Raw genomic sequence first — 25,682 nt, forward strand, 5'->3', positions numbered from 1 at the left:
CGTGAATGACGTCACATTTTCAATCTCTATATAATATGCATGTTAAATTTTATATTTGGGGTAAAATATCAAGTCTTTTCAAGTAAACCGGTTCAAGTCCAATTCAAGTCCCAAGTCATTGGTGTAAAAGTCCAAGTCAAGTCACAAGTCTTAGAACATTTTTTCAAGTCAAGTCTAAAGTCATAAAATTAATGACTCGAGTCTGACTCGAGTCCAAGTCATGTGACTCGAGTCCACACCTCTGATTATTGTAGGGTCTTTACCTAATAATATAAAGCACCGTGCAGGTGACTGTTGTTATGAATGGGTGCTGTATAAATAAAACGTAATTAAACTGAATCGTATTCTTTTATCTCAATAAAAATATTTAAAAGGTTATCCGACACAAGAGCCAATTCGAGAACTAGAGTATGCCATTACAACATATATTGGTTGCTATTATTAAGAAAACTATTCAGTTTTATCGATATAAAGTAAACAATGTAAAGTACAAGTATAATGTAGCTCTTTATATAACCGTATCTCATTCATCAGGACATTTTCTTGCACATCTGCTAATACAAAAACTAAGGCATGTCTCAGAGAGCTTCACCATATCACAATCATGTCAAATTTGAGAAATTAAGATGTAAAAGGAAGTACAAAACCAAATAAAAATAGATTATAAAAAAGTGGTGGTTACATACAGCAACAATAAGCTGCTAAATGCACAAATCAGAGTCCTTTAATCTTTATTTATTTATTTTATTTAGGACAGTGCATGTTAATGAACATAAATGTAAAACTAAAAATTACATGAATGTAAACATACCAGATTATAGCCAAGGGCTAATTTCCATCTGTTGTCCTTAAGCATAAAAAATAGACATAATAATTCATAAAAATTCATCATTCATTCATAATAAAAACTCCATCACCAAACTTACACATTCACACCATTCTGTTCCCAAATAAAACATTAAAACTATACAACTCATACATGATCACACACTTTTTGTCCGTAACCAGTTTTTGACTCTTTTACTGTTAATTTAACGATTTTCCATGTGCTGTGAAGATGTTCCAATTATATCATATAGCGTAGTCTGATAAGCATTTTAGCCAGTGTTAAAGTAGTCCAGTTCAAAACATTTCTCTGAACAAGTCACACAAGACCATTTAGAAGACGTACGTGCAACAAGTGACTCAGAATAATTGCCGGAGATGAGCATCAGCCCTCATCTTTCACTCACACAGCTGTGCGTAAAAGCGCGCAAACGTTGCGTAAAGGGACCTCGGCAAAAGAACCGTGGATGTTGCTCTCTTCATCTGAAACTCAGCAGTGAGGTGTGATCCACTTGCACACAGATATTTATTATCTGTGTTCCTGGCTAAGTACACACAGTCTGCAGTGATGGAAACGCTTAAACTTGTTTTCATTTCTGTGCTGCTTCTGTCAAACGTTTTCTGTCAAGATATGGATGCTGACATCTGGAGAGAAGACATCGAGGAGGTAAAATTTTATAAACCTGCTGGCACTTTCTTTGCTGCCAGCGTCCTTTCAGAGTACGTATAAAGAAAGTTAAAACAAAGTATGTGATTATGATTAATGCTTACGCTCAAAACCTTTTAATGAAATAATTTCTTGGATTCGGTTTCAGGCTTCTATTGTATTTTTTCTCATATGGAAAAAAGAGAATGTTTAATATTAAACGTCTTTATTTGCTTGTGTTTGTCTCATATAAGGAAAAATGGCCAAACTCTAAAGAAATTCAAGACATTTTAGTTAGAATGATCAGAAAACCAGGATCTCGCCAACATCTTGGATTTATGGGGAGAAAGGAGTCTGGTAAGACGATATGACGGCATTTTGAACAAATTTATGCAGATTTATGTTTTAAACTGCTCATCTACCCAGAGAGAGTTCACTCATCCATTTAATTCTTCACAAACAGGAAAAACACGGACGGCACGTAAACGTAAGTTTTATAACTTTCTATTTTTTGCATTTCAGTTCAGCATTATTTCAGAGGTAAAAATTTTTATTTATATACATATATATATATATATATATATATATATATATATATATATATGGCGAAATGCTGTTTTTCTTTCTAGGGCACAAATTTCAAACCTTTGTGGGTCTGATGGGGAAGAGAAGCTCTTGGGATTAAGGTATATTTCCCGCAACACTCTCATAAATCTAGTCTCACATCAGCTTATATTTGCCTGGTCAACTGTTGGTTTCATCCCCGCAGGAGCTCTGTGACCCGGCGTCGATTCAAGGCTGAAGATCGGAGAGAAAAACTAAATTTCCATCCGTGTGATTTGTCTCCATTCAACTTTTATAGTCTGTACATATTATTTAATGTATAAAATATAACATTTAGTGCCATTGAAAATCGCCCTAACACTTAAAGTGCACAGAGCGACACCTAGTGGTAAAACAGTGTCCTATATTGCCACCATAGAAATCATTTAATAATTCAAAATTACCAGAGCACGTGTTTAAATTGAGGGGCTTTATAAAAAAAATTAAATAAAAAGCATTATTTTATGTTTATGTTTCAGTCACAAAACTGGTGTTCTCCCCACTTCATAATGAGCACGTTTTCTCATAATAAATCCATCTTACTCTTCAATATCACAGGTTTATTAAGTGACTTTGTACATTACAAATGAAAAATAAAATTAAAAATACAGAGATGGAGTACATAGCCAAAGCAAAATGTGATGTTGACTCTTCATTTCCCACTGATGGTTTCCGCAGAGTAACTGAAATAACATGTGGGCTGTTTTTATTTTATTTTTTTCTATGTGTCCAGAATCACTGTTAATATTTGGAAGTGTTTTTCTTTAACAGTGGACACGCAGCTGTCAAGTCTCTGAGGATTTTTCTAAACATACAAAAGAAGTTATTACTTCAGCTGGCTCGGTATATATAAAAATAAACTAAAGTGAAATGTAACACTTATGACAATATAAATGGTGGTCCGAGACTAGTGAACATAGCTAAACACACAAGAAAAAGAAAGCGTTATATTTCAGGAAAAAAAAAAGAAGCTTTAGCCATTTTTTGTTATCTATAAAAAGGCCCAAGGTGCATTTTCTCGTGTTTTCTACCGACAGTGTTTCGTTCTAGCCTGCTGCGCTGATGGGACGAGGGTTACAGGTTTAACAGGTACACTCAAAACCAAAACAAAACAAAGGATTCGTTAATGCCTTGTCCTTTTCTTACTTTGATACACATTTGAAGGTCAGGTTAAATGTTCATATACGTTAACTTTTCCTGTAAACAAGCATTTCAACAGAAACTGATTGTACTTGTGGGTATTTGTAGGGATGAACCGATTGTGAAACTGCGGGCCAACACAGATGTTTAAAGGTTGGGGAAATTTGGCCGCCATTTATAAAGATTATTGGTATATATTCCATATTCAGCATTTCATTATCATTCTCTAACGATTTATTCAGCACAAAATTAAAGCAAAAGATAAACATTGGCGCGGCCCCCGGTAAATGATAAATCTACACACACCAGTCATTTAAAAGCAACCTTGGGAAGAAAGAAAGCAGCCGATTTGGGGGTGGAGAACAGTATTTAGTATAACAATAATAACATCAACAATAATAATAATAATAATTAAAATAATATGGAAAGTAAACATTCCTTGAGGATGATGAAGAAGATAATGGCTGTTCTTAGGCAGCCAGGGGGCTCTGCAGAGGCTGTTCTGGCCTTACATGCAGACCCCCCCCAGGCCCCCTCACACACCCACAAATGCCCCCAGTGCGCCCTCTAGCAGCTGGGAGCAGGAGCACAGCTGTGCTGGCAGACAGAGCAGGGACAGAAGAAGAGGGGGAGGAGAGCGGGGAGAAGAGGGGAGGATAGAGGAAGATTGGGAGGAGGTGGGGTAACATCAGAGCCACACACTGGTGTCCTGACTGGCAACATTGGCAAACATAAATTTCTCGAGTGGCGGTGGTCCTGCCGACTGTCCTTAAAAGATCTTGCCTTTCTTTTTGTTTTTCTCCAGGGTCCTGAAGAAGAAGAGGGGAAAAGTCAGTGACACTTGTTCTACAAACACTTCATGTTTATTTATATATGTAGGTTATAACTGTGTAAAACAACAAACACCACTTCATTTGATGATTGCTGAATCTTTAACAACACTGTTCAAAGTTCTTGACGCTCTGACGGAGGCTCTGTCTGCTGTGATGTGAGCCGATAAAGAAGAAACAATAAACCCATTCATATCACAACTGAGTGACCTCCCTTGCCCAATTTATCCAAATCACATTTCAAGTAAAATTATCAAATAATATACAAGCTCGAAGCTCAAAGCCTGGTTTAGAGCAGGAGTGGGCAGTTAATTTTCCCAAAGAGCTACATGAGAAACTGGGAATGTTGAGCGCCTGAACTCAGTTCTACTCAATATTAATTTTATCCCTTTATAAACTTGCACTGGTGGCCCCTTGGGAAAATTAACCCCTGGTTTAGAAGAATGAGAACCTTTGGCTGGTTCAGCTGGCTAAAGTCCATTTTCATTTTTGGCAGAATAAACAGTCTTTAGTGGGGGTGGGCGATATAAACAATATAAATTTGGCCAACGATAGAGATTTTGACTATATCGCTCTATCGCATGTTGATGACGTCATCAAGCTGCGCCTGTTTTGGTCGAAAGCATGGCAGCGGCTAAAACCATTATCATCTGCAAATTATGCCGGGCGACAGTCATAGCAAAGAGATGAAGCACTTTTGAAATATGGGGAAGGCCAAAAACTGCGCTTCCTCCACTTCCGTAACATTGATTCATTAATGTTGAATTCTCTCGCGGCTGCTCTATTCCCATGTTGTTGCAGTATATTAATAACTAACCTCGTATTGTGGATGAATAATCTCAGTTGTTCTCCTGACTGAAGTTTGGCCCGTGTATAGCACCCTGCTATGCGATTGCATTTGTCCCTGACCACCAGAATCCCTCACGTTAAATTTTATCGAGTGGAAAAAAAAACTTGGCGTTCATCCTCCAGCTTCACTGTGCTAATGTTATGCTAACATAGCTGTGTCGCTAGCAATCACGTAGCACATCATTATATACCAGGTAGTCCAACTTCAGTAACCCTGCAAATGCCACTGCTGTTTAGTTTTCTGTCTTCATTTATGTTGGAAGTGGTAGCAGAGCTGTACGTTTTAATTAGTTTCAAAAATCTCTCAGTCAGAACATGGTATGTCATGTTTAGGTGGAAACTAGCGAGCTAACTTCCTGTTAACTTTTAACTCCGTTAAATTTAATAAATTCTGTTTTCATGGACGCATGGATGTTAAACTTAATTGTTACACCCGTTAAAGCAGCAACGCTGATGATTTAATTAAAGATGAAAGAATTTAGACCGTTTTTAACTCTTAGTGTTCGTTTGACTTTGGGATCTGAAGTAAACGGAGTAATGGACCCAGTGTTGCCAACTCCTCAGTAAGGAAAATCGCTATCCAGTTGTTCAGTCTGACGTCACTAGCCGTGTCTGGGTCTAAACTCCGCTGCAGCTCCATATATCAAACGATCACTATGGCATTACTGAGAGTTGAAAAACTGTCTAAAGTCTTTCATCTTTAATAAAATGATCAGCGTTCTGCTCTACCAGGTGTAACAATTGAGTTTAACATCCAGGCATCCATGAAAACGGAATTTATGACATTTAACGGAGTTAGAAGTTAGCAGGAAGTTAGCTCGCTAGCTTCTATCTAAATACAATATAGCGTGTCCTGACTGCGGGGTTTTGGAAACAAATTAAAACGTACAGCTCTGTTATCACTTCCAGCATAAATGAAGACAGAAAACTAAACAGCAGTGACGTTTGTAGGGTTACTGAAGTTGGGCTAGCTGGTATATAATGATGTGCTACGTGACCGCTAGCGACACAGCTATGTTAGCATAATATAAACAAGCTAACTTTTTTTCCACTCGATAAAAGTTAACGTGAGTGTTCTCGGTGGTCAGGAACAAATGTAATCGCATGGCAGGATGCTGTAAAAGGACCAAACTTCAGCCAGGAGAACAACTGAGATAATCCATCCACAATACGAGGTTAGTCATTCATATACTGCTGCATGGGCTGTGCTGTAGTTACATCCTAAGGTTTTAAAAACTGAGCTTCAATAAATGATTAGCGGTAATAAAAGCCGAGGGAGGTCAACAGTGATCACTGACTGTTTTAGGAGCTTTTTGAGATCAAATAGAAGAAAATACATGACATTAAACATGTTAACAACACAAAAGCCATATTAAACGCAGACTACTTTAGACCCGGAAGTAGGATTCGTCGCGTCATCACTGAACAACTGGATTGGTTGTCCTAAAAGTCGCTAGAAGTCGCTAAATGACGTCATCGCCTAATTTGCTTAATTGTAACCTATGTTGTTGAGAGAGAAATAACATCGTGGAAGAGACATCGAGTAAAAAAAACGTCCTAAATGCATTTAGAGTTTATTTAGAACTACAAATTAAATTTCTTTTAGCAATTATTGTTTTTTTTAATGTCACAATTCCAACCCTGCTCCTTTACCTGGGCTTGGACCGGCAAAAGTGACCCAAAATAGGCACTCTGGTGGAGTTACTTTGTGTGTGTGTGTTTATAAGTAGTTTTAAACCTTGTGATCCACAAAACAGCATAAGAGTAAAAGAGTAAAAGAAGAACTGACTGCGTTACAGCACCCGCTGCTTGTTGAGAGTAAAAGCGATACGCTTGTCTTTTTTTTAGCGACTTTGTTTTTTTTTTTTAGAAAAAAAGTCGCTAAGGTGTCTGAAAACTCGCTAAATATAGCGACAAAGTCGCTAAGGTGGCAACACTGAATGGACCCAGATTACTCCACGAAGCTCCTCACTACGGCAGCCGTAATGCTCTGACAATCCATCAAGCAGTGCAGCTTACCAAAGTTGTACTAAAAAAAATTTATACAGATTTTTGCACGCCAAAATTGATTCGAGGTCAGTAGGCACAACCAGAATTCATACATAAGGCACACTCTCGATTTTTGAGAAAATTAAAGGATTTTAAGTGTGCCTTATAGTGTGGAAAATACGTTATACAGAAGAAAAGAATATATCGTGATATATATCGTTACTGCACATGCTTCAAATTATATTGCGATATGAATTTTAGGCCATATCGCCCAGCCCTAGTCTTAGGCTGCTTTTTTTTTTTTTAAGCTACCACTTACCAAAATTATTGACCATACATGATACTGTTGGTACCTTCTCAAAAATCCTAAGTGTTATGCTATTTTTTTCAATGTTGTGAAACATTGTCAACAATCGTTTTTGTACTTATTGCCTTTTTACTGATGTGTCATTTTAAGGGTGTGGTCCTGCATGGGTCCATAGTCTTCTGTTTAGAGGATTATAATGGAAATTTGGCCACTGTGGAGACTACAGTGATCCATTCACATGCAGTCCATGTCCAGGGACTGAAACAACCACAGTCGAGCTCACCGTGAAGAGGAAGAAGAACGAAAACAACTAGGATCAAATAAACATTGACGAGTTTCATTCATCTACACAGAAGTTCTTTCAACATTATATCTTCTGTTTTTTTCTTTTTTGCTGTTGCAAAGTAAAAGGACTAACAGCACAAACACAGCAGCAGACAGCCACATGTGCACATGAATTTATTACAGAGCGAGAAAACCTTTATACTGTGCACATTAGGTAAAGTAGTTAAACTTCATTAGAAAGGAAGTTAAGACATAGGAAGCTGCCTCCAAGTCCACTGTGTTTACAACACAGTGAACTGCATCTACCCTCAGCCAAAAATACCATAGAGTGCAACCCTGCTAAATACCCTAAATGGCACAAAAAAAATTTACATTCATACAACAATCTCACTCACTACACCACATTTCACTGAAGCAAAAAAACACTGCTGCAGCTTTTTTATGCTCCTGTTAGATGGTTTGCTTCCGTTTTGTTGTTTGGCCCTGAAGCTGACACACTTCCTGATAAACACACACAGCATAAAGGCTGAATCCAATCAAGTATTTAGAGGGCTGGGAGTCTGAAAAATAAACAGCATGCAGTGTAATGCAGAATCTAAGAAAATGAAAAGACATAACCCACTAATCTATTTATTCCCCAACCCTGCAATGTGTGATGCATGCACAAACTTTGCATAAAGCTGAACCACAGGGTGTGACTATGATGATGCATATATACACGATCTGAGCCCCGGTGTGTGTGCTGTACCTGGTGGCCTCCATCTGCTGCTGTTGCAGGCGCTGGTGGGTCTCCCAGTTTGCCCTTTCTTCCTCGAACACGCGTCTCTTGTCTTCCAACTCCTTGTGCTGAGCATCCAGGTTTTTTTTCATTTGTTCATGACGCCGTTGAAGCTAATAACAGAACAGAGGACGCTGTAAGCACTTTGGACTGAAGGCAGTGGCACACATGCAGGAAATAAGCCGAGTGCTGCACACACAGAAATGTGAACTGCCACTTTATCTGTGTTCCTGATACAGGCTCAGTTACACAGAAGGAGAATGAATAATCCTATAAAGAGACAATCATAGTGTCAAAGTGAGACCACGTTTTTATATTTTAATTCTTAATGTTTTCGAGCTTATGGCTAAATTTCAGTTTAGTGGCAGCTTAACACTCACAGGAGAGAAAAACACAGCTGATTAAAGAGAGAAAGAAATGAGCTGAAACTTTAACCTCGAGGGAAATTGGACAGCGAATGATCCTGAAAATCATCAGAAGCTCAATTAAAATTTTATTAGTCTGAAGGTTTATTTATAACTTTGACTCCAACTTCTATTTAAATTACAGTGACAGATTAATTATGTAGAATATTTAATCTAACACAAAAAAGTGATGTAATTTAAATACTTTTAAGATATCAACTAGGGATGTAGCCTCAGACTACACTCTGCTATTTAATTAAAGTTTTTATATTTATATATTTATAAAGCACCAATTCCCAACACCAATCACCACATGGTGATTTAAATTTTAAAGGTAAAGAGCAGCACTTAACAACAGCAGTGGAAGATCTCCCAAAGCTATTTGGGGTGGAAGGGTGAAAGAGAAGAGTAAAAAGGACGAGACACAAAGCCACAGTAGTAAAGAGAAGGAAGAGGAGGTTCTCAGTGTATCACAGGAAGTTCCAAACTAGGAGCTGGTTCCACCTGATACCTGAAGGTGCTGGCTTTTAGTAAACCTTTTAGAAACTTTAGGAACCACAAGTAAGTCTGCATTTTAAGAGCGAAGTGCTCTGATGGGACAAATGTTGAGGTCTGTAAGGTATCACAGGAACTGATCACTGAGGACTTCAGTGAGACAGAGGCTGGATGAAGGATTGACTGACATCCTCTCAACTGAGCAAATTCTCAAATAACCACTGGTGTTGTATTAATGAGACAACAAGTGCTACATCAACACCAGTCGGTGTTTGCATTTCACATATAAACCGCAAACGGGACACATCTTTTAAAACATGACTTATAGCCCGTGCTATAGAGGGCGTTGCATTTACATTTTGGTGCTGGTGAAACTGAGCTGTTCATGGAGGACTTTGAGCTAATAAAGACTTTAGAGAAATGCAGAAGAGAGAGGAGACTTAAGAACTGAATCCAAGTCTCAATACGTACTGTCAGAGATATGAAATGAAGGAAAATAAACATTTGTCTACACTGGTAGAATATTATCTACTTTATTAACATTATGAGCTCACTAAGTTTTGAGGATGACTCAAAGACAGAATTGGTATATTTTAATAACATTTGGTCTAATAACAGTTTTATAACTATCTGGAGCCAGTCTCCTGTCAGTAGCAGTTTGTATTAAACTGGATGTGAAGGCTATTATCTCTTCAAACATTCAAACATCTGCTTTCTAAACATTGTTTTGGGAGACGTAGGAATAAAACCTGCGTGCAAAAGAGCAACGTTCATGTGCACATGAGTTCCCCTCACACGTCTAACCGCTGAAACACGTCAGCATAAGAGGAAGGAAGGAGCCCAGACAGGCAACTTCACTGCTGCATGAATTGCAGAATTCATTAGCCTGTGTGTTTTACCTCTGCTTCAGAGTCTTTGAGCTTCTGCACTTTTTCCTTGACTTTCATCTCGAAAACCTGCTCCATCTCCATCTCCATCTTCTTCATCTTAGCCACATGCTCTCGTCTCTCTTCCTCCATCTGGGCCAGAGGACTCCTGTACAGGAAGCACGCGAAAACATGCACAAACAGAAATTTAGACGTGAACTACAGAATGTGACTAGCATCATCCTACTTATCAGTATATTCAGTATTACTAATGTTTCTAATCAGTAGAATGACTTAATTATGTGAGCTTTTTTAGTCAGTTTTGTCTGCAAATTAAAGTCTCATTTCAGCATTTCCTTTCCTCCAGATACTACTGCATGCAGGCTGGAACATCACAGAGAGAGAAGCAGGACAATGCTTGAAATGTAACCATGAGATGCATCAGTTTGGATCAAACCTTAAAAGTAATTTTATTAGAACTAAATTTGTCGTCTGCTGAGCTCACAGAAACAATAAATCTATACAGCACATTTTCATAACTACAAGGAAATCTCGTTACAGTATTATTCCCTTTTTTCCAAACAAAAACAACAGGGGGGAGAAAAATAGAGGCACAGGTGAAGATTTAGGAATGGAGGATCCCAGGCTGCGACAAGAACATGAAAGCAACCACAAACCAATTTTGGGAACCAGAGGAGGGATCCAAAAGTTAATGCAAGGAACCTGTGACCACTGACAGCGAGTGGAGGTGGATTAACATTAGTAAAGCTCACCAGGCTGGTTTGTTGCAGTGTAAGTGAACAGAGACCTGTCATGAAGAATGTGGAGCGGTTACCTGAGCTTACGAGGAATGTAGCTTGTGGGAATGACAACTGGAGAGACGCCCGATTTTTTTTTTTTTGTCATTTTTGTAAACATTTTCTATGTTTAAGTGTTGTTTTTCCCAGGGAGGCTAAACAAATCTGAAGGGGGAAAACAAACAACACCCCCCCCCCCCTCCACACACACACAAAACGTGTGCTAGTGGATGCTAGGTTCTTGCTTCTTCACGTTTTTAATATTCTTCATTTAAAAAGTAGTTTCACACGGCAGCAGGAGAAGCTTTGGTGTTTGATTTGAAATCATCAGCTCTCAGCTGGCACAAGTTATTTTCACATTTTTCTTAATTTGAATTTACTTATTTAAAAAAGGGGCAGCAGGTATATTGTTGCATCAACGTCCACCTTCGTTGTAGCATTTGTGTCACATACCGGTACTAATTATGTAACAGGATGCAGGGCCTTGTTTCTATGATGACAACCACACACATTAGGTGCTACTCAAGAAAAACAGTCGATCAGAGCCGAGCCGAGCCGATCAGAGTAGGTACTAATGGAAAAGGGGCTTTAATGAACATATTCATGTAAATATGTTTTTTTTTTCCCCAGTCCTGCTGAAGCAGATTAGCAGATTAGTTTGGAGAGTTAAAAGTCTTTAAAACTTTAAATCTTAATAGAAATGGTTTTCTCAACTCTTTAAGCCTGATACTTTCTATATTTAGTCATCATGCATGCCGCCTAACACAAATCAACATAACTTAGACATAAGTCCGGTTTTGACAAACTTTAAAATGCTAGGCTGATTGAGTGAGTCAGGTTTTATAATTCTGGTCAGGTGATAGATTGATTTTCAAAGTATCTCCAAAAAGTTGATTCTGTTCATCTGGACGTAGCGTTTTGTGGGAGAAACGTTTCGTCACTCATCCAAGTGACTTCTTCAGTCTCAGATTTTCAAAGTAGACTACTCGTAAAGAAAGGCAACAGGCTGCCAGAGATATTTTTGTTTCGCATACCTGTCTGCCTCATTTCAAGAGCACGCTATAATTAGAACATTTTCAAAGCTTCACCTGCTGTCAGACTGTCCTTTCCGACAAGGAAGTGAAACTGTTACACTCCACCAGCTTATGTGGACTAAAAGCTAAACACCCAACACGAACATCTGTGGGCTGAGGTAGACTGTCTACAGTTACAAAGCATCTGCCGGCTGGTACTGTGAGAATAAATGCAGATGTCTGTTACTGTCTGCATACTATTCTGCTAATATATTTAAATAAATAGGCACACAATAAAACATTTCTGCGACAGAACAAGAAGTGTTCCAGATTTATGTTTGCAGAGTGGCACACATGCACCAGTCAGACTACTTTCATATCTGGTGTAGCCAGTTTTATGTGTTACAGAGGAAGTGTAATGCCCGTTTATCTAGTACACCAGATGTTTTCAAACTGTAGGGTCACTTAAGGTGGAGTACGGATGATAAAACTAAGGTGAATATGTGCAATTTTTATCGGGAGAATAAACAACAGTTTGCTGGTGTTATCGTACTAACCTTCATTTTTTTACTAAAATTAAAATTTGTAGTTAAATTGCTAATATTTACAACAATTGTGCAGTGTAAACCTTTATTTCTGTCTTCTAAAAGTATTAAATAAGTGAAAATAATTGCTTAAGTTGCTAATGTCAGCTAAAGTGATATATTGCCCAGTACTGGTAACCGCTTAAAACATCTCATGCGCAGGTCTCTGCTGCTAATCCAAGCAGCAGCAGCAGGTGGAGGCAGCAGTGACTATATAGAAGTGGAAAAATTGTCGATTGGAAAAATTGAAAGCATCACAGTCCTGGCTGGTAAACTATGTTGACCAGGAGGTGAGACCGTTCACAGTTTTCCTCCTCAAAACCTTTACTGAGGAAAAAGTAGGCAGGGGCAGACCAAAGTCAACAAGGGGGATAGAAACCACCCAAATACAGCCAAAGAGGAGAGGAGAGGAGAGGAAGGATGTGAAGATGAAGATGTTATAGGTCTCAAAAATACTGAAAAAAAAAATTGACTTACATTCCATCAACTGTGTCAAGTCTAAAAAACAAAAAACAAAACAAAAACACAACCAAACACACAGACACACAGACACACACACACACACACACACACACAAAGCATGCAATGATGAGATCATGCACTAAAATAAAACAACACTTATTAGTTTGTGACTGAAGCTATTTTTCACTGCAAAATGGAAAAAAAAGTGTGGAAAAAATAAGTGTCAGCTTTGTGAGCTGCGTGTCAGACACACTCAGCCGTCGGTCAAATGTTTAGCTGTGTGTTAGCATCAGCAACATGGAGCTAGAGTTTTAGCAGTGTGTGTTAGCCATTTGCTTATGAATGTATTAATGACAATTAATCATTGTGTTTTGAATCCAAGCTTGAAATCAGTGGAAAATTAGTAGAGTGATAAACTACAATTAAAAAAAACAACAACACATCAGTATTTTTCACAAATCGCGATCACAAGGTTCAGTGAAAGAAGTCATCCTCCAGCTTTGTCTTTCCCTGTTGCCTGGAACCAATATACTTAAATAAAATAAGGATATGATTACATAATGTGATAACACAGCCATCTGCAGTCTCCTATGTGGCAAATGTTCATCCCACTGCTTTCAGAAATCTATTCCACTTAAGTTAACACATGCAAATTTGAAAAATTAAGCTTATGTAAAGTCCAAAACACATGAAATATCAAAAAGTATGCATGAAATGGGTTCAACACAAAACTGCAACACATTCTGCAACATCAGAATCAGCAGAAATCAACTTGATTCTATTAACTTAATTAAAATACACTATCTACACTGTGTGTGCTCTAAACATACAATGCTTTCTGGTATACCCTTCCTTCAGTGCTACGCATTAGCTTCATTATATGTGATACTAAATCCAGAAGGCTTTAAAATTTAGGTTGAAAAACGCAGCTGTTACTCGGGCAGTTAAACAGCAGAGGTAACCTCAACCCCTTTAGCTACAATTGATGTGTCTAGTGCCTTTTGTCTAGGACTTACTTGGTGGACAGCTGTCCTTTAGCCTTGTTGTTGTCCACTCCATTGTAGGTGACAGCGGCCAGCTTCCTGCTGCGATAGTTTTCATAATGGACATTGTTTGTCACGTCTTTCAGGTCCTGCATGTGAGTTCTGGGGTGGAAAAAGAAGAATATATATACTTTAACTGCGCTTCGAGTTATACTATTTTTTTTAAATGTTCTTAATGATAATCGTAGTTACTTTGAAAAACGTGCAACATTATCAGTTGAGGATGAACTGGCTTAAACTGCAGCTGGTGATGCAGAAGATCACCAGAGCAGAAAGGGGACATACATTGTATGTACATACATTAGCTGCAGTCTAAACTGGTAGGCTGGACCCAATTTTTTTATATCCAACTAAACCTTAAATGTTAAATGGAAAAAAAAAAAAAAAAAAAAAAAGGTTTTTGAGGAACACAAAAACCAACTTAAATGATATAGGGCCTCAGGAAATGTCTTTAGTTACAGTCTTAGTCACTGTGGTGAAATACCCTGGAGAGACTTTTGTGCAGGTATTTAACGAGACTGGGAACTTTTAACATTTTAAACCACTACTTAAAAAAAAACAACAACAAAAAACCCCACTACAAACAATTAAAAATAGATCTTTAAAAACTGAGGTAAACACGAAAACCATCTAGTCAATCAAAAATTCAAAACAAAATTACAAAAACAGGTAATGGTGGAAAAATGATACATTAACTATCTGAACCCCGGGTTAACCCCATACCCGTGTGAGACAAGATTCTCTCTGCGAAAGCAACTAAGTGAAACTGATATTACACCAGTGTGCCTGGCAAGGGAAACATGAGATGGGACAGGCCAGAACGGAACTTTCAAAATAAGACCGGGCTGGTTGTCCAGTCACTGATTGTGTTCTTTGAAAAAGAATATTTGTTTTTTTTTTAGATTATGAAAATTTAAAAACACCAAAGCAATGCACTAATGAGTGATGTAATAAGGTCTATGGGTAGGAAACAAGGGTTATATCATGAGGTCTTTTTTATTCAGTACCTGATGAGCATATCCCTGAGGATGGTGAAGTCGCAGTGGTCACTGTTTTCAACTGTAATGAAAAGTAAGACATCAGTCAGTTATCAGGATAAATTTTTTTTACATAATCTTGTTTGTAGCTTAGACTCAAGTAACAGTTGCAGTCTAATCCAATAAACAATGCAGAGAAACATGCATGCACATGTTTCTAGGAACTCTGTCCCATCATAAGACTCTTTTCATTTGCTTAGATGCATTTATTACACATTCTGTCTCTTACCTTCTGCAACCCCCCAGGGGTACTGTCTCCCTCTAACTCTCTTGCTGTTCACTTCGATGATGGTGTTGCTGCCTACCACAGCTAGTGGCAACTTGTCCTAGCAAAAAACAAAGCATTTACCCTCAATGATTTTTTTTTTGTTTAAGTATTTCAAGTATATGAACCTGTGGTTACAACACACTAGAAGACACTTACTTTTATTTTTTTGACCAATCTGTTCTCCTCCTCGTCATCCGTCTCAGGAAACTCATAAATCTTTATTTTATGTTCCTGGATTTCCCTCATGATCTATCAGGAGGAAAGAAGGCCGTTAAGTCATTCTGACAGACAAGAAAATGGTTAAACAAGAGGTCAGGGTGTCATTTGTAATGTGTCTGTTCAGAGGACGGTTTATATTGGTAACTGTAACATTTTGTGGGGGGGGAGGGATTCCAAGCAGGTGAGTGTTACGGTAAGTTGTCTTTGACACCAGCTACATTTGTAACACAAAGTTAAGTTTACAATGTTGGCCAAAACAGAAGACTGATCTTACGGTGGATTGATGACATTTTTTTTTAACAAAAAGGATAAAGAACCTTACACACAAAGGTTGTGTAGACCTACTACCACCATGCTCAGGACACTACATAGAAACGCAGTGCTAAATTTAGCTCTCTGCAATACCACCTTGTTTTTGTATTCACTGACAAATGCAACACCAAACATGGTGTTTTCTACTCTATTATCATTCGGCATCAGTCATGCCAATGACCACAAGGGAATTTAAAATAAATAAATAAAGGAGCCTCTGACATAGTTGTTCTGCAGGACTTTGCAGCTGTGGAAACCACTGACCTGCTTCTTAAACTGCTGGCATTCCTCAGGGGTGAGAGTGTCTGCTTTAGCGATGAGGGGGATCACATTCACTTTCTCATGCAACCGTTTCATAAACTCGATGTCGAGGGGCTTCAGTCTGCAGAGATCAAAATACAGCTTTACATTTCATTGAAATAATGCCAGACGTTTACAGACACATTGACTCAGTGCAGCACATTAAAGCATAAAATAAACTGCCAAACTACTGTTGTGTGTACTCCTCGCTATATATAGAAACTACTAGGATAGTTGAGGGCAGACTGGTTTTTGACTACGGCTTCTTGATCGGCTCTTTTGTAGACTAGATAAGTTGAGCTAAACTAAATATAGAACTCCTTTACACCTTATGTTTGTAATATCTGGGAATATGACCTCTCAGTCATGGGGAGGCATTGCTATTTTTGGTTGTTTATGAGCTGGAGAAATACCACAGTACCTTTGGATTTCACTTTGTATTTTATTATCAAACACAATCATGTCTTCTATTGATTCTTTGAGGTTAAAGTCTAAATGTGCCTTGAAATAGAATATGATGCTTTAAGATAAGACTGATATCATGTGGTTATGCAGGCTTGTATACAACACAGTGCTGCTCTTAAACTCTTTGAGACAATCTGCAATGATGCAATGCAGCAATGAAAAGCTACCTAATTGAGTCCATTTCATAAAGGAAGTTCGTATGGGTGAAAACACACAGGTAATCTCTGACTTTGATAATACATTAAACAATGCAGACAGTTTATTGGCACATGCTGAGTGATAATTTAGCGACTTCACACACACACAAAGATCACAGAAATCACGCATTAAATTCCTGAAAACAGGGTCCGAAGGTGTGGAGTTTTCCCAACTTTGACTCCACACAAAATAACCACAGGAATTTCAGTCCATCAACGCCCTCTGTGATTTAACACCAGTCTGGCTAAGCCAAACGTGTCCCAGATTTATCTCTTTACTGAGAAGAAAATAATGTGGAACCCAGACAGACATATTTCCCACACTGTCTTGTACAAATATTGTTACATATTTTATCAAAGAAAGGGAGGGAGAAAGGAAATCATAAGTGGTACAGCATTAGCAAAACTGGTATTGAAATAAGTTCATTTTAATGAATACATTTCAAAAGCTAAATAATTCTTCTAAACATCAGGGTTAAATCGTGTTAAATAATCAAGAGCTCAAAGAAGACCAGAATAACTGATCTTGTGCTGTGCTGATAAAAGTATTTTTTAACCCAATATTTGTCATTCATGTCTCTGAAGAAAAATTAAGGCATGACTATAATTCAGGATGCGTTCTTTGTGCGATTCTGGGACTTTACAGATGTATAAATCCTAATGCTAATATCTTTTAAGTTTTTGCAATTTTTTGGGTAATTTATTCTGAATCATTTCCAGGGAGACCTTATCTTAAAAAAAATAAGCATTTAGCTTGCACAAAATCAGTCTGACAAAACAAACAGCCAATCAGATAAAAGAAAACATGTCAACTTATGCAAATGTCAGCCAATACAAATATGTAGCCAGTCAGCGTTTCCCTAAAACTAACCAACAGAAAAATAGATGGATGGAAAAAAAATTCAGTTTTATGTTAATAATGTAATGTACTCGCATTTATAAAGTGCTTTTCTAGTCTTACTGACCACTCAAGGTTCTTCAGACTACAAGACACATTTTTAACTACATATTGAAAAGCACATTATTCTGTCACTCTATCCAGCTCACATCCAGGGACAATTTAGAATCGCCAGTTAACCTAAAATGTATGTCTTTGGATTTATGGAGGAAACCACTCTGCCCGCACACGCGCCACAGGGAAAAAACAGGCAAGCTCCACACAGAAAGGCCCCAGCACTAACTGCTACGCCACACACGTCACCAATGATGCAGGAAAGGATTTAAATATACTGACACAATTATGTAAAGGTATCATGTAAATTAATATTGATAATATGACCTAGATTTAATATTATACATAATTCATGCATTAGTGCAATTTGGATCCAAAGAAAATTGTGGTAAAAATTGAAGGATGGAAATGTTACCATTATATTAACTGCTATTCATCATTGACCGACCACCCTTGGTACAAATTACACTTTGCACTTTGTTAAAGAGAGCGATTCTGCTTTACTACCACAATGGCAGGAAACTGTTCGCACCTACAGTACACACCACAGAAGAGACTCTGCTGTTAACTTAAACCCTGCACTGTCCACATCACTTTATACACTATTACAGTGAGTCACTTTTATGTCATCTGACATCTGCTGTGCTAGTTTTCTTCCTATATTTAGTTACTTTGTACCCACTCTGTAACACTGCTTGCTAAAAATCTAATAGCTGCAAAAAAAAAAAAAAAAAAAAAAAAAAAAATCAATAGCATCCTACAGCAAAATCCACAACCACTCAAGTTTCCCTTGTATTTTAAATAAAGTCTTCCTGGATGCTAATCTTGCAATACTTTGAAGTCTTGAACTGAATTCAGTGATTTATGAGACTTTTCTAGACCTGCAGATAACCTTGACGTCACATCAGCCAGGGTTTAGCTGCGGGGGTTGTGAATGCCAGAGCATATCACAGTGTTGGAGGTCATTGTGCGGCTGTGTGAGAGCAGTCAGCTCTGTTATGAAGGGGTGCTCTGTGAGTGTGCAGTTGTGTTTATGCCAGAGCATACGCTGCCCATCCTCAAGGATAAAAGTAAAGCTTGTGTGAGTACAGATCGCGGGCTTGTACAAACACAATGTCTCACAGAAAGCAGATGAGGACACAAAGGAGGACAGAGCCTGGTTCACGGCTTACAGTAGGTCATGATCAGCAGATTGAAAGGCATGTGAGTAAGCAGCGATATTTGCATATTAATGAAATCTGCAAAGCCACACAGCAGACACAATAAGGTCAACAGATGTGACAGAGAGCAACCATTCACTTTAAAAGGAATAAAACCAACTCGTGCATTTAAATACATTTTTAAGAGGTTTTTATCTTGTTCCCCCCGAGGGCAGGAAATAACCACTAGAGTTTCTCACGTTCACTACTCTCACACTTTCTCATCTTTAACCAACATGCATCATCCATGACACGTAGACACACATAGAAAAAAGGCCATATGAGCACACCAGCCTGTTATAGAAGACATGGTAGCTTATGAATGATAAACATTATAATTAAAATTCCACAGTCATCTTTTTGTCATCAGTATCATCTGCCGGGCATTGAGCCAGCGTCTCAGTATTGCTTAGAACCCCCACACACTTATTTCTCCTTTTAACAGGCCCACTTTTAACCCTTATTTTGCAAGTCAGGCTGACTCAGTCTCACATTATCACTCACAACAACAGCTGGGGGTGGGGGTGGGGGAGTCTAGTTGTAGGAGAAAAATAATGTCAAGATATGAATTTACTGCAGAAATTTAAGCAGTCCAACATGACTACCGCTCAATGCTGTTAGTTTCAGAAGCAGTACGCACATCTAGCACCTCCGTGAAAGCCATATTAAGTGAAAATGCTCAGGGAGGAAATGCTACACTACCGACCGTTCTCTGAATTTTCCAGGCTGCACAATGATCTCAACCAGCAACCTTTTCTTCCACTCACAACCCTGCTTCACTGACCTTTGAGGCACTACTGACCCTTCATTTCCCTCCTTACACTATTTCCTCTCACTGTTCACCCTTCCCCTTACTACCTTTTCCCTTTTCCAGTCCAATGCTTTTCATCCGCTAACTTCAAACCCAACAATCATGTGGCAGTTTAAGAGGTTAATTCTCTCTGGATATGCTTGTAGTAGCATTGTATAGTGTTAAAAGAGGTTCTTGATAACAGTTGTCTTTAACGGAATCTGTGTCCTAGACTCACCCATGTCCTGAAGGGGCAATGAAGTAAAGGCAGCAGTGGATTCGGCTGTCGGGCATCTGCCTTCTATTCACTCGAGATTCTGAGTTGAGGTAATCCTCGAATTTGCTGTCAATGTGGTCGATGACTGGCTGCCAGCTGTGTAATACAAATTACAGCTTCAGTTAAGTTATTGCTGGGTCTTTGTTTCTTAACAGGGAAACATTTCACTAGTGGACTTGAGTGACAAAGGTGCACATAAACCATTTTATGATTATTCCTTGGATAAAAGCTGTTTCAGCAGGAATGTATCACTTTTTAAGATAGGTCAATTAGATTGCTCTTTATAAATAATCACACAGGTATAATCAGGTATAAGTGGACTTTAGGAGTCTGAAATTGCCAAGAACTGTTTTCTTTCCCCCTTCTATCTCATTTGTTATTTTCAAAATGACAGGGTCATCAGACCAGCTTTTATCATGTCCTGTCCAAGTTGTATGTGGCAAAATGTAATGAAGTTAAAGGATCATATTTAACAAGTGTGTCTATAAAACAACTCGAGTCTTTGGTCTGTCATGATAAATGTGTCACTACAATTATCTGATGTTCTACATTATATATAAGTCAAAGAAGTGTGAAGAAGTTTTTGAGGTGTATATTTCACCTCCCCATAGTGAGAAATAGATATTAAGAATAAAAAGTTGATCAAGTGGTTTAAATAGGTGACATTTATTAATGTGATTCTGGCAGATAATGGGATTTTTCACAATAATGAGCCAAAAAGACAAACATACAAAGCACTTGAATCCACTTTTGAAATCTGCGGAACTGCTGCACCCTTCTTCTGAATCAGGAATGTCAGAGAGTAGCTTTGATATTTTAAGGATTACAAATGAAGGTGGTGGTGACCCTTACCAATTACTATTATCGACAGCATCTCCAAACCCTGGGGTGTCAACTATTGTAAGCAGCAGCTGGACACCGCCTTCCTTTATTAAAACTTTCGACTGCTCCACCTGTCAACGAAGAAAGAATGACAGGAATGCTAAGTTTTACTTCTCCCATAAACTGCGCCTTTGAAACCAAACCTGTTTAGTAGGTAATGAAAACACAGTATGGAAGGAGTGGTGTAAAATGATCGTCACGTTAAGGTAAGTGTATCTAAGATTTCAAAACTCATACAGAAAATATTTGGCAATGGGCAGCATGTAGCAACATGCCTTCACATATTGTGCTATTGATAACTATTCTGAAAAACCAGAAAGGCTTTGAAGCAAGAGTCACACAGCACTTTAGGCTTTTAGGATCTAGGACGGTGTTTTGTAATCAAGGAAGATTAACATGAAGTCATGTGGTCAGCTGACGGAAAGTCTGACTTGTTCAAACAATTGTGAGAATAATTTCACAAACTGGGAGAAAAATTTAAAAATAACAAAACCTTTTCAACACCCCATGACTCTCCCCAGCTTCCAATATTCAGATACATTTCATGATGACAAACACCATAGTAAAAATCTTTTTTTTTCTTTTCTTAATTGCTCAATCTGCATGGCATACATTCAGGCTTTTAAGACTTTTTAGTGTAGTATTTTAATATCCCATTTTGTTTAGAAAAAAAACGTTACATGCATCACCCCCAAAAAGCTGCCTGGTACTAAATAATAGCAGAGTCTGACAGTGATCCTTCAGATTTACCACGTCTATCACATATAGGACAATGAATGAAAATATCTAAATTTAATCTCGTGTTTATTATCAGTACCTCTCTGGATAAAGCGGTCCCAATGATAACTGCAATATTTAAACAATAAAAACTCAAATTATCTGGAGTGGAACATTTTCTTTAACATCTGATTCAGGTCTGCTGCCACAAGGACAGATAAAGAAAAACTTTTATACCACAACACCTGTACTGCTTAAAGATAAAGTGATATTATTTCAGCCCAGCACATGCTGTTGCAGGTTTAACTGATTTTAAAAGAGATATTTTTGTCAGTGTGTACCTGCACAGTCTTTTTGATTCTGTGTGATGGTCCAGGATACTCTGCTGAATACAGGTCTGTTAGGAACAGAGAGTTGATCAATGTGGACTTGCCCAGTCCAGACTCACCTGTAAAAAACAAAACAAAAAAAAAAACCAAAACAAAACACAGTGAGATTGTGAGACACAGTATCACTCAGAATAAGAGCTTTAAAATCACTTGTAACACAGCTATACAAAGTCTACTGCTGGCATCTTCCACACAAGAAAAGACCATGTGTCTAACTGGGGATGCAAGTAACATTTGCCCAAGACATTGATCCATTTGGGTTACCAGTTAAAAGGCTAAGAAAACAACATGAACAATGGCTCTTGTTATGTGCAGCTGGCTGGCTGTGGAGTCCGGGAGACTTCTCATGCTTGGTTTTCCATTGTGCATCCAGTGTCCAAGCTCCCAGAGAAAAGGATCATTAGTGGAAACGACCACTGGCACTGCCCGACTTTGCTGATGGCCATAAGTCAATATTTAACGAGCCACCATTTATGCCAGAGCTACAAGCAAAGGGTAATGTGTGGAGCTCGTACTGTGTCATCGGTTTGTTGTACATTTTATCACCGTACGCAACAATGAGCGATAAACTGCGATCTGAATGCCTGACAAGCCTGTGAAATGAGCTGCTGAACAGGTTGTTGGGTCATGTGATTTTATGAGGCATGCAGAGATCTGCCAGCCAGCCAGCCACCGGTGGTGATGCCATCTCAATTTCTCCTTGTGCTTCCCTTTATCTTTTATCCTTGACTCCTATCACACCGCGCTGGTGACGCATTGCGTTGTATGTGAACAGCACTGCAGGGACATGTGGGCTCGCAGCTAGTTGGAGCCAAGAAAAGCTGAGTGTGAGTGTGTCCGTGAAAGCGGGTGATACCATAAAAACAATAGCCACCATTTAAGCAACAGAAAGCCCAGAGGACCTCCTCTTCTTTCCTTGTTGCAAAGCCATTTGTTTAATCTTTTCAGCAATTATCCCCAAAATGAAGATATTTGTTACAAACAGAGCGAAGCATTCACAGCCCCCAGAGGCCCACTTGGTCACTATCCAACAGCAATAGAAGTGATGGGGGAGCAAAAGTGATCTTCTACTTCAACTATCTAATAACAACATTTAAGAGACAGCTCACTAACAGGTTTGAACATTTATTAGCAGCAATAATTAAAGAAAACTGTGCATTGTTAATGCAACGAGAGACGTCACTCTCGTAGCATTAACAACGCAGAGTTTTCTTTACTGGCTTTACTTAGATGCATGCTGGGTATGAATTCTCTTGGTCCCACCACAGGAAATGGCTTTGACCCTAGGATACACTGTCCCTCCAAATACGGCCTCATCAGCCAAGGAGGATCTTGGCACAGCGTCAACCACCACATCCGAGCGCTGTAAAAGAATGTCTGCATTTCTGATTCGCTGAGTGCACTTTTAGATAACTCCAACCCAAATGCTTCTTTGCTGAGAGACAGTGTCAAAGATCTGACATCGAGATGAATTCGAACAGGAATGCAATCTGTGCCCCTCCTCTTTGACTCAGCAATTAACACTACAAAGCTGGGGGTCTGTCCCTTGTGTATAAATATGGCTGTGTATACACACACAAACCCGTCTCTCTCTCTAAAATAAACCACACAGTGAAGGATGTTAAAATGCCAACCGCAAAGAATACAATGAAATGATTCAAACAAAACAAGGGAAAACTTGAGTGGCGAGCAGCGTGTGTTCTTACCCACGACCATCAGGGTGAACTCAAAGCCCCTCTTCACCGACTTCCTATAGACTTGATTCGGGAGGCTTGCAAAGCCAACATATCCTTCTAGGTTCTTCTGTTGCTGTAAGAAAGTTAAAAAAAATTAAACCACAAAGAAATCTAATTTTCTAAAGTGTAAAACAAAAAGTCATGAACAAACTATGTTGCCTGAATTGAAACGGACTCTCCACTGTGTTGGATTAAGAAGAAAAAGTATATTCTCACATCTTTATTATGCAACTGATTAAGTTTACACTGAAAGTATTCAGAAGCCACAATATTCAAGATGTGTTATAAATTTAAACCATAAAGCCCAGAATGGAGCTGTACACATACACATCACCCTTATCGCTCATGGCTTGAACCATACTCATATACCTTAATACAAAACAACAATACATACTCTAAAATTAACTCTAGTCAACAGGGCATGACACAGACTCTAAAACAAAAAACTCTCTCTAAAGCTATAAAAATTGTCATGAATGGCATGCTGGGTAATGTTAGCAAGCCAGGTAGCATTTGGGAGGGGCTCCATTGCTGAGTTTAAGAACAATACAGACAGATGGAGGATAAAGAAAGGGGAGCAGAGCTGCCCGGAGACAGGGGCCGTGTCAGCTGTTGGGAAGGTTTAAAGTTTTAAACGAAAGAAGGAGAACTGTTTTGCTTCCTTTCTGGTCATGCTGATTCTGTGCTGAAATTTCACACAGTGACAGAAGACCAGGCAACGCAAAGACAATGTGCTATTCAAGGCTAACTGGTGTTTCTACCTGGAGGCAAAATCATTTGGGCAACAAAGTTTGGAAGACTATGTTCAAAAAAGAGTTTAATTCAAAGTAGCTTTTGAGGCAGAATTTGTTTAACGGCAACAAAAAGGTGCCATTACATACATGTTAAAGGTATAACAGGCAGAATGACTCTAGAGCCTTGTGCGAAATATTTCCTTTAAAATCAAAACTTAAGAGTAGGCTTTTTAAAATGTTTTTAATTGGATCTACGTCTGACAAAAAATGTCATTTTAAATCTATATAAAGATCCAGTTACACTAAAATATTTAAAATAATACCACGACACACCCTGAAAAATACCACAAAAATTTTCTTTATAATGTCCAGCGTAAGTTAATACCACCATAGTTTATTTTTTGTCAATGTTCTGTCTTGTTCAGTCACTTGTCTTTGGTTTTCCACAGTAAAAAGGAAAAACAATATCAAGCATCACACATTCTGGTTTGTATTCTGAGAAGCTTATCGACAAAAGACTGCTGAAAAAAATACTGCAGTCCAGTTACATTTCAGGCATGAAACATTTTTTATACTTACAGCTGTTTGGCATTGATGGATGTAATGAAATCCCAGCATGTGCAGGAAGAGCCAACATTTCCAGGGACAAAGAATCACAGGGGAGTGCACAGGAAGACAAACAAAAAAATAATTTAGAAATCTCAGACAACCTGACAAACCAACTATCCTGTCTCCAGAATCAGCTTCTTTAGTTGTGAGGCCTGCAGGCAAAATAATTCACGATCTAAGCAATACAAGCCCGTTTTTGCTCCTGTAATGTCAGTAGCACCATAAAGCAAGCTTCACCAACTGCTGCAGATTTTTCTTTTTGCCTGTGGCTATAAGAGTATTTCTGCTTCTTACACCAAAGCATCTCCTGCCCACCAACAGCAGCCCACGTGTCTTTTGTGTGATACCAAGACATAATGTGCTGATTTGCCTACCAGAAATGCAATTTAATTTCAGCCGTATCATACTGCCTTAGTTTTGGAAATACTGTAAATTAGGTTTTGCAGACAGGCATTACCAAACAGGTAATTTTTTTAAGTATGAAAATATGAGAACCGACATTTTAAAACTACAACCGTGTGTTTCCTTTCCGGTATTTCGTGATAGGGCTGCTAAAGGAAGTGGTGGCAGGTGAAAGCTAAAGTTTGCTTGTGCAGATTTTAGAAAGCTCTGCTCCGTAGAACACCAAATCTGGTGTTTCAGTTTGACACAGCGACACGGGGGTGGGGGAGCAGGTACAGCAT

The 25,682-nt window shown here is 38.5% G+C and overlaps 1 protein-coding gene and 1 non-coding gene across 3 annotated transcripts; one reads left to right on the top strand and one right to left on the bottom strand.

Moving 5' to 3' along the window:
- The first annotated feature begins 734 nt into the window (after positions 1-734).
- On the top strand, positions 735-3,110 carry LOC113032276 (uncharacterized). Its single transcript, XR_003273852.2, has 5 exons — positions 735-1,492; positions 1,726-1,828; positions 1,935-1,958; positions 2,101-2,157; positions 2,241-3,110. It is a non-coding gene; the product is annotated as an uncharacterized LOC113032276 (transcript).
- On the bottom strand, positions 2,620-24,680 carry septin7b (septin 7b). 2 transcript variants are annotated; one of them, XM_026185094.2, is made up of 13 exons: positions 23,627-24,680; positions 21,873-21,979; positions 20,785-20,885; positions 19,894-20,028; positions 16,017-16,134; positions 15,378-15,470; positions 15,183-15,279; positions 14,924-14,975; positions 13,890-14,018; positions 12,889-12,909; positions 10,051-10,186; positions 8,223-8,365; positions 2,620-4,023 (listed from the first exon to the last, which is right to left on the bottom strand). In XM_026185094.2, the coding sequence occupies exons 1-13, from the start codon at positions 23,634-23,636 to the stop codon at positions 3,984-3,986; spliced, it is 1,182 nt and encodes a 393-aa protein (XP_026040879.2). In that variant the 5' UTR covers positions 23,637-24,680; the 3' UTR covers positions 2,620-3,983. The 2 variants fall into 2 exon arrangements, with proteins under 2 accessions (XP_026040879.2, XP_026040880.2); XM_026185095.2 differs by lacking the exon at positions 12,889-12,909.
- Between the last annotated feature and the right edge of the window lie 1,002 nt (positions 24,681-25,682).

The sequence above is a fragment of the Astatotilapia calliptera genome, chromosome 11 (genome assembly GCF_964374335.1).
Source record: "Astatotilapia calliptera chromosome 11, fAstCal68.1, whole genome shotgun sequence".
Classification (NCBI taxonomy): Eukaryota; Metazoa; Chordata; class Actinopteri; order Cichliformes; family Cichlidae; genus Astatotilapia; species Astatotilapia calliptera.

Coding starts and splice junctions, on each gene's coding strand:
- septin7b (XM_026185094.2), bottom strand. Junction 16,135..19,893: donor ATTGCCCCTTCAGGACATGG/GTGAGTCTAGGA, acceptor TGATCTCTGCAG/ACTGAAGCCCCTCGACATCG. Junction 10,187..12,888: donor CTTGACACAGTTGATGGAAT/GTAAGTCAATTT, acceptor CTTCCTGTACAG/GAGTCCTCTGGCCCAGATGG.